General features: G+C 46.6%; 1 protein-coding gene across 1 annotated transcript in view; it reads right to left on the bottom strand.

The window, feature by feature from the left end:
* slc4a3 (solute carrier family 4 member 3) overlaps positions 1 to 12944 on the bottom strand; it is a 39260-nt gene that overhangs the window by 19288 nt on the left and 7028 nt on the right. The window contains exons 3-5 of the mRNA XM_062533768.1: positions 4656 to 4818; positions 2093 to 2343; positions 1375 to 1553 (exon numbers count right to left, since the gene is read on the bottom strand). Of these exons, the coding sequence (XP_062389752.1) occupies positions 1375 to 1553; positions 2093 to 2343; positions 4656 to 4818 (593 nt within the window). The remainder of the gene's footprint in view (positions 1 to 1374; positions 1554 to 2092; positions 2344 to 4655; positions 4819 to 12944) is intronic.

Raw genomic sequence — 12944 nt, 5'->3', positions numbered from 1 at the left:
ATATAAAAATATTCTAGACTTACCACAATTCTATGTTTTAGGTCCAAATAAAAAATGTACATAAGAGAAAAAAATTGGAGACAAAGTATATGCCTGAAATCTGGGGGAAAGAAATTATTGTTATAAACTTTTCATGGTTATAACTATAAATGCATCACACTGTAATGTAAACAAATGCTCCACAGTAAACCCTCTAGACTAGATTGCAAGTTGCAAACAGCAGATGGCGCTGTAACACAGGCATCCTCTAACTTGAGTGCTGCATCAGCAAAAGCACACGCCACTTTCCCTCGTGTTATTGTACCACAGCGCTGCATGCTATTGTCCTCATTTTCTTATCTGGCTCAAAAAATGCTAAATAAATCCAAGCTGAATGTGAGGATTAGTGCGTTCAGATATGAAAACAGACAAGTACCTGAGCATCACTGTGGACTGACTGGAGATCCACAGCTTGCCCTATACATTATTCATGGCCTTAACCAATAATTTATATCCTGATTGCCATGTGTTTTTATAAGCCAGATGGGTTTCCAGACAGAGCTCACATGTATGCCTCTGGGCAATTAGCACGATGAGCATCGTTTATGCCCATCCAGATCTGAGTGGGCACACAACACACTGCAACCTCATGTTCTTTCACAAAGAGTTACTTTCAAAATAATGTGTCAGCTGGATACACAGCCAATGGTCTTTAGAAAGGAAACCATAGCTAGAGATGGAATAAGTGTAATTCATAGGCAGAATGATCTCTTCTTTTCTCTCAAAGCCTATTGTTATCCATCAAATCAAGAATCCCGTTCAGTGAGAATAAGAGATGAAATGCTTCAGGAGGGAGAGGAGAAAGGAGAGGATCACAAGCAGAGAGGATTACAAGCAGACGTTGTGCAAGTGCTGCACAATCATACTGTAGCTCTCCAGATCCCATGCCAAACATCTCTCACACCTCTCACCTCACTCAATATCGAAATACAGCTGGTAAAATACAAAACAAATCAACTTATTTTGTAAGTGTAACTGTGCGTTCACACCGCCCGCGACTTGAGCTTCCAAAGTTTCCGGAAGTCATTCATTTTCAATGGAAGCCGGCTTCTCTCAGCTGCCAGCAGCAACCAATCCGTCGGCGTCGCGTTTTGGCCGTCTTGAGCGACTAGAGAAAGTTGAAAGTGGTTTAACTTTATGGTAATGAGCTATGACGCGGTTCAGCGACCAAACGACCAGCAACGAACATAGAATGCTACTACTTCAGAGCGGCCAAAGCATCCAAGCTTCCCACGGTGTCCTTTACAGGGCATCCAGAGCGATTTTGGAAGCTCAAGTCGCCGGCGGTGTGAACGCACAGTAAAAGAGTAATGTAGGCTAATGCAGGAACTCTACCTGCTGGGGGCCTCGTCCTCCTCTTCCTCCTCCTCCTGGCGCTCCTGCATCTCCTCCTGCTCCTCTGGCTTCTCCTTGGCGGGCATGGGCTCCTGGGGATCCGGGGGGCGTTCGCTCTCCATGTGGAAGCTGCTGGAAGGCTGGGGAGCCGCCAGGTCCTCCTCACTGCCCAAACTAAACTGAGAGGACAACACACACCATCACCCTCACGGCACCCAGCACTTCACCTCCCTCTCATCCTGACATCCACACTGCAGGGAGCTCTCAAACTTTCACTTCTTCCTCTGAGGTCATGTGTGCACTCAGCGCCTCTATGGCTTTGTGTTCCTCTCTGTTGGTGCGTCCCCCTGTCTCTCAGGGCAGTTACAGTACCTGTTAAACATGCACTCAGCAGATCACTATCTCTTCAGTGTCAGCTCTTTGCTCTCTTCTCATCTTACTGACAGGGAAGGCTCTCACTGCCCTGAATCCTCCTTCAAAGCTTTGCATGAAGGGTCTGAAAATGGGGCTTACACTTACATGCTGAGGGTGAAACTACCCATAACACTGAGCACAGACTTGATCTGATCCCATCTGTAAACAATGTGATGCAGTAATACTATCTGCAAATATACCAAATAATACAAACAAACAATTATGCAATACAAACAACCCCTGAGCTAGAGTGACCAAACAAACATTGACCAGTGTTGCAAACAGGCATCCCAGGTGGGCCTACCTGCGGCTGGTCCTCAGGCGCCTCCGTGGGTGTGGCCGCAGGGCCCTGGCCCTCAGCGTCGGACTCGGCCTCCTCCTCGTCCACCTCGTGGATGGTGGGGGTCACCTCGGAAGGGGGCATGGAGGTCTTCTTTTTCTTGCGCTTCTTCTTGCGCCGGCGGTCCATGCTGAGCACCCTCTTGCGCAGGCGCTGCGGCGGGGGCAGGTGGGTGGAGAGCGGGTGGTGGGTGTGGTGGAACATGTGCCGGTGGTCTGGGGGAGGACACACACAGGAGTGGAGCAGGGGCTCAGAACATGGGAGGCGCTGGGAAAAGCATGTCAAGAATTTGTCCTGTTTTCATGCAGAGTTCCGAACTGCCCAATCGAGGGCCTCTGCTAGAGGAAGGCTGCTGAAGACCAAACAAAGAAGGGACAAAGAGATCATCGTGTGTGCTGCCCTTTACAGACACTCCAAATGGGGCTACTGTGTGAACACATTTGTGAAATACAGCAGCTATTGTGTGCTACATTTTAGAAGTTTTAGTTATGGGAAGCACTGAAACATGTAAGTGTGTGTGTGTGTGTGTGTGTGTGTGTGTGTGTGTGTGTGCCTGCGTCTGTGCCTGTATGTGAGCCTGCTCTGTGTTTGTATGCAAGTATGTGTGTGTGTGTGTGTGTGTGTGTGTGTGTGTGTGTGTGTGTGTGTGTGTGTGTGTGTGTGTGTGTTTGCATGTGTAATAATAATAACAATTCTTACAGAAACAATAGGACTTCACATCTTCACTCAGTGCATGCCACATCCTGCACTTCCAGTCCTGACACCTAACGAGACTCTTCAGATTAAGCTTGATGATCATCTCATCTCTGATAAATGGATCACCGCTCAGACCAAACTGCCATGTATGCTGCATTTGATTCCTTGATTCTTTACGGGCCAATGTAGTTGTATCAACAGCCTGATGACTCAATCTATATCAATGACTAATCACCCCAGACTGCAGACCGCACTGTCAACATGGCACCCTCAAAGGCCCGGCACATTTGCCAGCGTAAGAAGCAGTAGAGAGACATCCTGTCCTCTGCTTTCACCAGTCAGAACTTTGATGTCAGAAAGTTACTCCTTGGCTTGTCAGTCACATACCTGGAGGCAGGTGTCAGTCGGTTGACAGCAAAAGCCCAAAGATCTCCAGATGATGGAGCATAAAGGCCTCACTCTGGGGTATATCCAACTGTCTTTCTCTCTGTTCATGCTGAATGACTTGAGTTACAGTGCACCTCAGAAAGAGACAAATAGACAGTAGGACACAGAACCTATGCTGAGCTGAGGCAGCCACAGACAGCAGCTGGGAGAAGTGGGCTCTGCCTCTGGAGGTAGTCTGGACTTGTGTTGAGGCCAAACCCGTAAACATCAGGGAAAATGACTGGATAAGTGGGATTTCCTCTGTAGAAAATGTTCAGTGTAATGTTTTACAATGCTTTACTTATCCTCAACAGATTATTGGTTGAGACTTCACTCTCTATAAAGCCTCTGAGAAAACTCACAAATTTAACTTAAAAAAAACATAATGACAAATGACATGTCATGACTCATAAGAATGTGTCCACACCTAAACAACAGCTTCAGTTATTGGAAATGGAAGTGGAAGCATCCCACCCATTTAGACATCCAAGTGCCCTTGGCTCAAATCCAACCTGTGCTTATTTCCCTATCCAACTCTCAATAGCATTCTTCACTTTCCCATCTCAAAAAAGGCAAAAGCCTTTATAAAGCTATTGAGTTTCTAAAGTTTAAAATCGATCATGAAAAGGGGTACATTTGAAGTTCTTCTTCATTCTTTATTTATACATACTCTTGAGAGTGGTTATAACTACATCAGAATGTATAGTGCAATATCTATTGGATATCTTATTGTGTACATAGTGTATGTGGTAAATATGTATACATGTATTATACTGTATGTGCCTGTTTATAGATGCTTTATTTTACTCACCTACTCATCTATCTTCTAACATAATGACAAAAACATCTGTGCACTAGAAGCGCAGACATACTAACTTTCCATAAAAGTGCAGCAGACTCAGTTACAAGGACATGATTTACAGTATCTGCGGCGGCCAGTGGCTTAGCGCGGGGCTCCGGGAGGGTCAGCGGAACAGAGCCGAGCCGTTCAAGTGAGGCTCCGCAAGGCTCCGCGCCTTAGAGGCCAGGCCTTGACAAGTGGCTCTCACGGTGACAGCACCATTAATCTCACCCGGGCAAGTCTAAGGGATGAAACGCACTGAGCAGACCCTTAGGAAGGTCCACTCGCCCATGACTGATAACGCTTACCAAACAAAGATGGCAGCACATTTGCAAGTTTTTGAAAGTCAATGTGTATGTGTGTTTCAGTGTGTGTGTGTGTGTGTGGGGGGGGGGGGGTGTATGTGTGGAGGGGGGTGGGAGAGGGTGTGTGTGTAGGGGTGTGTGTGCCTGTGTATGTATGTGTGTCTGTATGTGTGTGTACACGTTCACTTGACTGAGTCACTGAATCGGCCCTGTGCGAGAAGTCAGCCTCCCCTCTGGCCGTTGCCACAACACCACTTACACTCAAAGTCTTTCTCATTGTAGCTGCGGCCCATTTTCTCTGCGCCGTTGGCCGCGGACTCCAAGATGATGTCCCCAAAGCGCTCCACAGACAGGGCCTTCTCCAAGTCTTCAGACTCATCTTCCTCTGCTTCAGTGGGATCCCTCTCCTCTTCAGCCAGAACCTGCAGTCAGAAGTCAGAGTGTTAGCAAGCTAGCACAACACTTTTATCTACCTAGCAGTGCAAACTTGATTCTGGTGTAATATAAATCTACCACAGAAAATAAAACTATTTTCAAGACACAGATGCAGCTGTAAACAAGGTTCAATTACGTTTACTCTGTCTTTGTAAACAAGGCTACAGTGCCAGTATTATGCTATGCTTGGTGAGCTATGTGAGAGGAGATGTATAAAATGCCAGCTTCCTCATGGGAAATCTCCCAACTACCTTCTGTTGTTGTCTATCACTCCACACACATCAGCACCTCCTGCTCTCCTCCCCCCCAGCCCCCCCCAGGCCTGTGCTCAGGCGAGGACCTCCCCTAACCCCGGGCATCTCCAGGGACCCCTGCCTCACAGGCTGGCGGTGCCTTGGTAACGGTGCGGGCGATCTAGCGGGGAACGCCTCTGTACCACACAGCTCTGGTTTGGAGCTTTGAAGAGGCAGGGGCCTGGTGACTGGGGGAGCAGACAGGGCGCCGGTGGATCAGTGAGGAGAAATGTCACTCGCCCAGCTGGAGACAGCAGCCTTGGAGCCACTCTGTCATCCACCCTGGCTATGCTTGCCGATGACACCAATGATAATGCCCGAGCTGGCTCAACACTCTCCAACCCACAACAGACATCATGGTGGTGGCAATGCTGTGGACTGGAGCCCAGTGCAGCAGGTGATGGAGCTCAATCAGCACAGTCAGTCAGTCAGCCCAACAGGTCTGGGAGTGGAGATGCGCCGGAGTGCCATCACGGCTCAGGGGGGTGGTATAGAACGTTTTAAAGATGCCTGATTATCGCTCAAAAGCGACAAGTCCGAGAAGCCTCTGGACAATTCCTGCTTCACTTCCCAGAAAAAGGAGGCTCTTGAGGGAGCCGATTTGGGCGCGGAGTGGAGATCAGTGGCTCTCTTTAAGTGCCGCTAGATAATTAGCCGGCAGCAGATGGGCCAAACATGACCAACCGGGGGAGTGATGGGGGCGCGGCAGGCCCCTAATTAATCAAGACAAAGTCCTCTTTGTCAATTGTGTCCCATTGGCTTTGCAGGAATTAATGGGGACAACATTTCATTAAGTGGTGAGCTCTCGTGTCCGCGTGCTGTCCCTTTCATCTCCATTCATACTGCTGACTTTAATGAGGCCTCTGACCTGTGAAGCCAGATGATAAATGACTGTTTCTGTAATAAACAAGAGATGGATGCCAGCCAAATCAGTGGCATTCACCACAGACACATTGGAAGAAAGAGTGGGTGAGTGGGAGTGCAATAGCTACTGTAGATGAGGATGCCTATTTTTTCGTAAAGCAATCATACAAGGTCCCTGACAAACAAACAATACAAGTGGAGGAGGAATGGCAGTGGCAGGTAAAAGATGACGTGAAGCTTTTATGGGGCTTTAACTGGCTGCCAGTATGATCTCATTGTCTCTGCGGAGCGAGAGAAAAAAGGGCACCGCTGCTCTACTTCCTGCTCTCAGGAGAAATGAGTGTCTGCAGCTGGAATAGCATCTCTCTCTCTCTCTCTCTCTCTTGCTCCCCCCTCTCTCTCTCTTTCTCTTTCTCTTCATGACACTTTCTCTCTCTCTCTCTCTCACTCATATAAAACACACACTCACACATGTAAACATGAGTATGATGCACACGTGTACACATGCGCACACAGACGCACACAGACACACACACACACACACACACACACACACACACACACACACACACACACACACACACACACACACACACACACACACACACACACACATCCTCGCTTGCATTCTGGCTCTTTCACTTTCAATTGTCTCTCTAAATGATCAGTGCACAATTGCAATGGAACGGGGTTCTTTCTTTTCCTCATGTAGCTCTATGGCGTTTATCATTATTGATTGCAGCACGGGCACTAAAAGCACACCTCGCTGAATGACAAAGGGGGCAAGGGGGCCGAACACAGCATTGGCCAGGCTCCTGTTTAAGGCAACACATTGTGTAAATGTTAATAGCCCACACAAATGCAGCGCAGCTTGCTTGGCCCGTAAAGGTTATGGATTGCGTCTCTATTCAGCGCGGCAGCGCGGCAAACAGAGGTGCTGTGAACAGGAAATCAGCGTGTGCCAACAGATGCCTGTCTGTGTTTGCCGGCCTTTCATAAACGCCCTGGGTACACGGCAGATAGAAGCTTGAGGATATCCCAGCTAGGGCAAAAAAAAGGGGCTACTAGGCAACTCACAATCCCACCCACTTACCTACTGCCACCGAGCTCTGATCTCGTGCACCTGATCCCAGGTCTGTATTTCAGGAGAGGCGTCCCCCAGCGTGCCACACACAAAGAGCCGTTTTCAAGCCTTCACTCAGTCCAATTCATTGTGCTGTATTCAGGTCGTGGCCCAGAGTGGGCGCCAGATGAGGGCTGTGCCGCCAGGGAGGCTGTGCAGTGGCACGAGAGGGGAGTCGCCTACAGAGCACAGGCCGCTGGGTCAGGGCCTCTTCATGTGTGTGTGCTTCACTACAACAGGCAGCCACCTGAGGGCTTTGTTTCAACACTGAGAGTAGGCCAGTCAGTTCCCTTCTCTTCATCACCCACAAGGATGGGGGTCACGGGGCTCTCCAAAATAGGAGTGTCAGTGTCTGAGGCCCTGAGCAGTGGGTAGAGGGAGTGGGATGGCACGCCCTGCCTGAGCCCTCAGTCAGCTGGCACTGATCTCCTGCCACAGGGGGGCCTTGGCTCAGGAGAGTGGGGCTCAGGAGTGGGCGGGGGCGGGGGGGGGGGCTGGCGTGTCACAGCAGCTTAGTCAGGTGGAGTGTGGAGCAGTGAGCCGGAGCAGCCGCGGTGGCGTGCGGGCCAGCGGAGACAGACAGTCCGTCATGTGGAGGGCCGAGCGGGCCACTTGCGGGGCCCCGCGCCACTCATCTGCTCTCGTTAGCCGCGGCTGACGCAAGGCCCCAGCTGGTGACCGGCAATAAGGATGACGTTGCCATGCCAACCCCCAGTCCCAGCTGGAGCGGGGGGGGGGGTCATGGCTCCACAGCTTGCTGTTTACGTAAAACCTCTGGAATGGAGCGTGCAGACCGGAATGAGGGGAGGGGAACGGCTGTCCAGAGGCACTAAACCAGATTTGCCATCCAGGGGCAAACAGCCACCACACTAATATGACAAACACCATGGGAATGGGACTTATCAGAAGGCCAATTAGCGTGATAAGCACCAATTAAAATAATAATGCCATTAAACCCTCGAGAGGAGAACGATTCCTTGGCCATCTCCCCCACTCCATTCTCCTATACATCTCCCTTCCTGCACACTCAGCTGACCCTGCACTAGGAAAATGGAGGGAGGGAGAGAGAGAGGGAGGGAGAGAGGGAGGGAGAGAGGGAGAGATGAGATTCAGAGGGAAGGACATTTTCCACAGGGCTCACAGATGACTCATCGTTCCGCTGCAATATTTCATCTCTGTACCTCTGGTCTGACGGCACACAGTAAAAAGCATAATTAAATACAAACAAGGGATCTGTCCCCCACACTTGGCAAGACAATGGAGCTATGGTAACAGAGGATATGGGAAGAGATGGTGGCTGTGCATAGCAGGCCCATTCTAATCTACTGGTAACCAATGGTAACTCCTGAGCAGGTGCAAGATTGAGCATGACTCCAGCTCTCAGAGATAAGAGGCTGAGCATAAAGGGCCTTTCAAACCAAAGCTGAATTATCTGACAAAGTATTCACAGAAAATCTCGCTGATAATTAACTACATGTGTTCATCTTAGTCTTTAAACATTGAGAAGGCTTTACTCTCAGTACAGCTTGACATACCTTAGGGCCTAGATAATGTGTAGGTTATGTCAATGTGGATTTGTACAAGAAAATAAAAACAAACTCAGATTATTTCTGCTTTCCTGCATGACATGCAGGCAACATGAAACGCATACAATAGCGAGAAGCATTCTATAATATAATATAGTGTGGATCTTCCACACACTCAGACCTGATGCTCTCAAAAGAGCCCAAAAGAGACCTTAGCAAACCATAACTAATGGACAACAGAAAACCTCAACAGGTGATCTGAAGATAACGGCAACACACTCCTGTACTAGAACAGCCATCATAGCCATCCAGTGTCACCCATGGGCCACAGAACCGCAGTCTTGAGTTAGACTCAAAGATAAACTTTTGGGAGAAGTAGTGCTTACAATTGTTAATGGCAAAATATATAGCAGAGCATGACAAAATATCACGTGATATGATAATCACATTCGAGTAACCAATGTCACGGCTTTGCCTGGCTCCTCCTCCTGTTTGTCCTACGTCTGTCTCCTACAGGTGAGCTGGGCGCAGGTGTTTGGAGTCGCAGTAATTGCTTCCTGGTTTGGGCCTTTAAAAGAGTTCTCCAGACGAGGCTGGAGGTCGACCGCCGCTGCTCTCTCCCGCACCGACTTAGGACTTTGCTTTGCTTATTCATTGCACCTCATATACTGATTGCATACACTTTTATTTCTAAGTTCAACTCCACTACTGACGTTACTTAAACCTATTATGTTCAATTCTATTTATTTAATAAATCTAATATATATCGCTACTCCGCGTGTGCCTTTCCCTATACTCTGTTGCTTGCTCTGAGCCAGGCTTGTAACACCAAGTAGGTGTAGTAACATACTATCCTCTGGCAGGGAATATTTGAACACACCCGTCTCAAACAATCATAGCCAAAGTCTGATTTATCAACCCTTAGGAAGAATGGTGCCGTGCATTATTATGCCTACATTTCCCTGTGTTAGCAAGAGGGAAGGAGCAAACCTATGTTATATGGGCTAATGCAATTCATCTCAAATATTCTCCAAATGAACAAAGGTTAAAGCCCTTGAAAGGAGAAGCAGCCTAGTTTGTGCCACTGGAGTTAAATGCTCAGTCAGCAGAACATGAATGTCACCCATGATATAAATATCCACACAATAATGGTTTCTGTACTTCTATTGACATTTTGCAGTCTGATTAGACTACAGCAGAGAAAGAAGCGCTGCACCACAGCATTGACATTGGTTGCAACAGAATGCAGAAAGACATTGCATTTAGTTGGTCCAGGTGTTCAGATTATTCAACATAAACATCACCTTAACATGATTTGTTCTTATAAACAGGCTGTTAATTAGAATAAACCACATCTAAGTAAAATAGTAGGCCAAATGAATTTATTCAGATATAAACATTACTAACAACCTTGCAAACGGATCCCTGCTGCTCTTGTGTTTTAGGCATCATTGTGCTTCATGCACTCTTTCTCTGTCACTGGGATAGATACAGTCACCAGTAGCCTCACATGATGCAAAGCACTATAAGAGCATGTCCACTCTTTCCCATCAAACCAATACCAAGCTAAACGTGCCACTCATCTGTTCAGTTCAGTTGGGGTACTGGAAGCACTGACTGCACTAAAATGTCTACAGTTTGTTCCCAGAATAATCCTAAGTAGAAAGCCATGTAAATTGGGGAAATTACCTGTTTTTCCCCTCTGAAAACTTTAATTTCCATTAAAAATAGAGCTGACCTTTCCTGCTCCAACAAGCCGCACCGTAGTGAGTAGTGAGTGTCTGCTGAAAGATTGAACACTTCAGCAAAAATGTAAGTTGACCATTTTTCATGTCAGGACCTAGCTCATAAGTTACAAATGTGTTCAATTTAGGTTATTCATTTCAATATGTATCTGAGCATCTACATGTATCTCATGTTATGCAAGTTTGGATATTTACAATTAGGCCTTAATAAAGGCTAAGGCATCTTCTGCATGTACAGAACCAGAAGCCTTGGATTAACAGCAACATTTGCCTGAGGCTGAGAGAACACACCACATTTAAAGGATCTGTACAAGAATATCCAGGTACGACCTGCGGAAAGCCATCGAAGCTGATAAGAGATAACACAGTGACAAAGTGAAAGCAACTAGAGTCGCTGGGACTCACAACGCATGAGGAGGATAGGGTTGAGTATCGTTTTCATCCGATTCCAGTGCTAAACAGATAAAACAGTGGGCCTACCGGTGCCTGAATTTGAGCCGATACTTAAAAAATGAATTGCCCAAACGTGTGAATGTCAATTTTTAAATGGTATTTTTCAATATTAAAGGAACATGCTACCGTTTGATGAATTTGGGTTATGTACTGTGTCCCCTTGAGTTAGATGAGCAAAAACATTTCTGTCTCCGTGCATGCATGTCTTGATCCAGCAGCGTCCCCACTAGCTTAGCATAGTGAATCTCTTGCTGCTGGATAGCATGCCATCAGCAAAAGTGAGCCAACAACAAAAAAAATATCCCTAATTACTTCTTGTGGCCTCCATATTCACAGTGAGCACAAATGTCAATGCAGATTAAGATGAGATGATTTCATAAAACGGTGGTGCGTTCTTTTACAGCACAGCCACAAAATCAGCCCATTTTTCAGAGCATGCTATAGAACATCATGAGAGACAAGATATTTTGAAATAAAAATCTTGCAGTGAAAAGTGTATGACATGACTTCTTTAAGTGATCAAAACCCCTTACAGGCTCAGAATCATATACCCTGATTAAAAATATAATGGCTTGAAAGGATGCGGCTTGAGCATTTTAAAGAATCTCTTGACAACCTACAATTAAGCAACAGATGCAATTGTTCAGAACAACAAAAGAAGCACTGCAGTTTATTCCTTGTAAGAGCACTCCAAAAGACCATTATCCAGAACCCATGGCAATATTGGCATCTTCTTACATTGTAATCTCATCTGAAACATTCAGTTGAGGGAATTGTCTAGCAATGCTTTTGGTCAGCTTGAACCAAACCCTGTGCCCAACTTGAACCACCCCTTTCACTTTTGTGCATGCATGTCTATACACTTCCCTCTAAAGCATCTATTTTTTTGTGCCATCGTACACATAAACTGCGTTTTGCCATTGCTTTTTCCTAAACCATCTATTGCATGTTGGAAATAACTATCCGGCCATTCAAATGGCCTCATGTGTTTTCACAAGTGGAAACAGTTGTCTCCAATGGGAATGGCAAAAGCAGAAGTTAACCGAGCCAAGGATGTGACTGCCATAGGTTTGGCGAACTGTACTTCCTTTGTTTCTGAGTGTGATGTGTGATAGCAGATCGCAGAACGCTTCAAAATGTGTCCCTCTAGCTAATTGCATTAGAATTTGTTGAGTCTTAATTGGTCTGACATTTTATAAGTACATTCCAGTGTGTAATCAGCTGTGAAGGAAACCGATGGAGAAGTGTAAATTGGGAGTAGTCCAATTTTAACTTGCTTTTGGATTTTATTCTCACCAAGAAAATCCACCAGGCTTTAAAGGAAGTCTTTGAAAGTAGAGATAACTTATGACTTTTTTCATAAGAAGACACCTTTCTGTACTTGATCTGCATAAATTGAGAGGTTTGAATAATCTCTTTTTAAACAGTGTCTATTACCCTCTGTCATACTCACAGCAAATTGATCCCAACACATTATCATCTTTGGCCAAGTCACTTGACCTGTTCCACGCGGCAGCCTCCTGAACATCCTCCGAAAATAAAGCAACATGGGTGACTGACCAGAGCAGACCTCAGACTATAACTCTTCCCACAAATCTAACATTGTCCAAATTGTTTACACAACCTTTAGGAGGTCCCCTCACCTCAACAATATGATCTCTAGTAGGATAATTCTTGCTTTGCCTAAGCCTAGTAAGCCCTACAGAGCTACACTCAGACACTGACAGGTCCAGTAGCATCTTCTATGATCATCATAGAATGAAAGTATCTGTGTAGTGTCTCAACTCCAGCCCCAGTCTCTATGCCAGCGTAAAGAAACACACAGGCTCCAGGCATGTGTTCCATTAAGTTAGTGGGCAGCTCAGGGCCAGGCAGCGTTCTGGAGTCTTTATTCCCTCACATTAATCAGCAGAGATCAGAGACATGGTGATGTGATGGCATGCTGATCCTCCTCCTCCCCACTGTAGGAGAGGCAAAGCCCCATTCATTTCCCAAGCAAGAGTGACATCAAAAAGGGGGATGAAGGCAAGTCCCCCATCAGCTGACTCTTTCTGTTGCGCTCGCTGTGGAACACAGCCTGCTTTAGTTGCTTCTTTCATCATTAATAAA

The sequence above is a fragment of the Sardina pilchardus genome, chromosome 4, assembly GCF_963854185.1.
Source record: "Sardina pilchardus chromosome 4, fSarPil1.1, whole genome shotgun sequence".
NCBI lineage: Eukaryota > Metazoa > Chordata > Actinopteri > Clupeiformes > Clupeidae > Sardina > Sardina pilchardus.
This window is presented reverse-complemented; position numbering and strand designations above follow the sequence as displayed.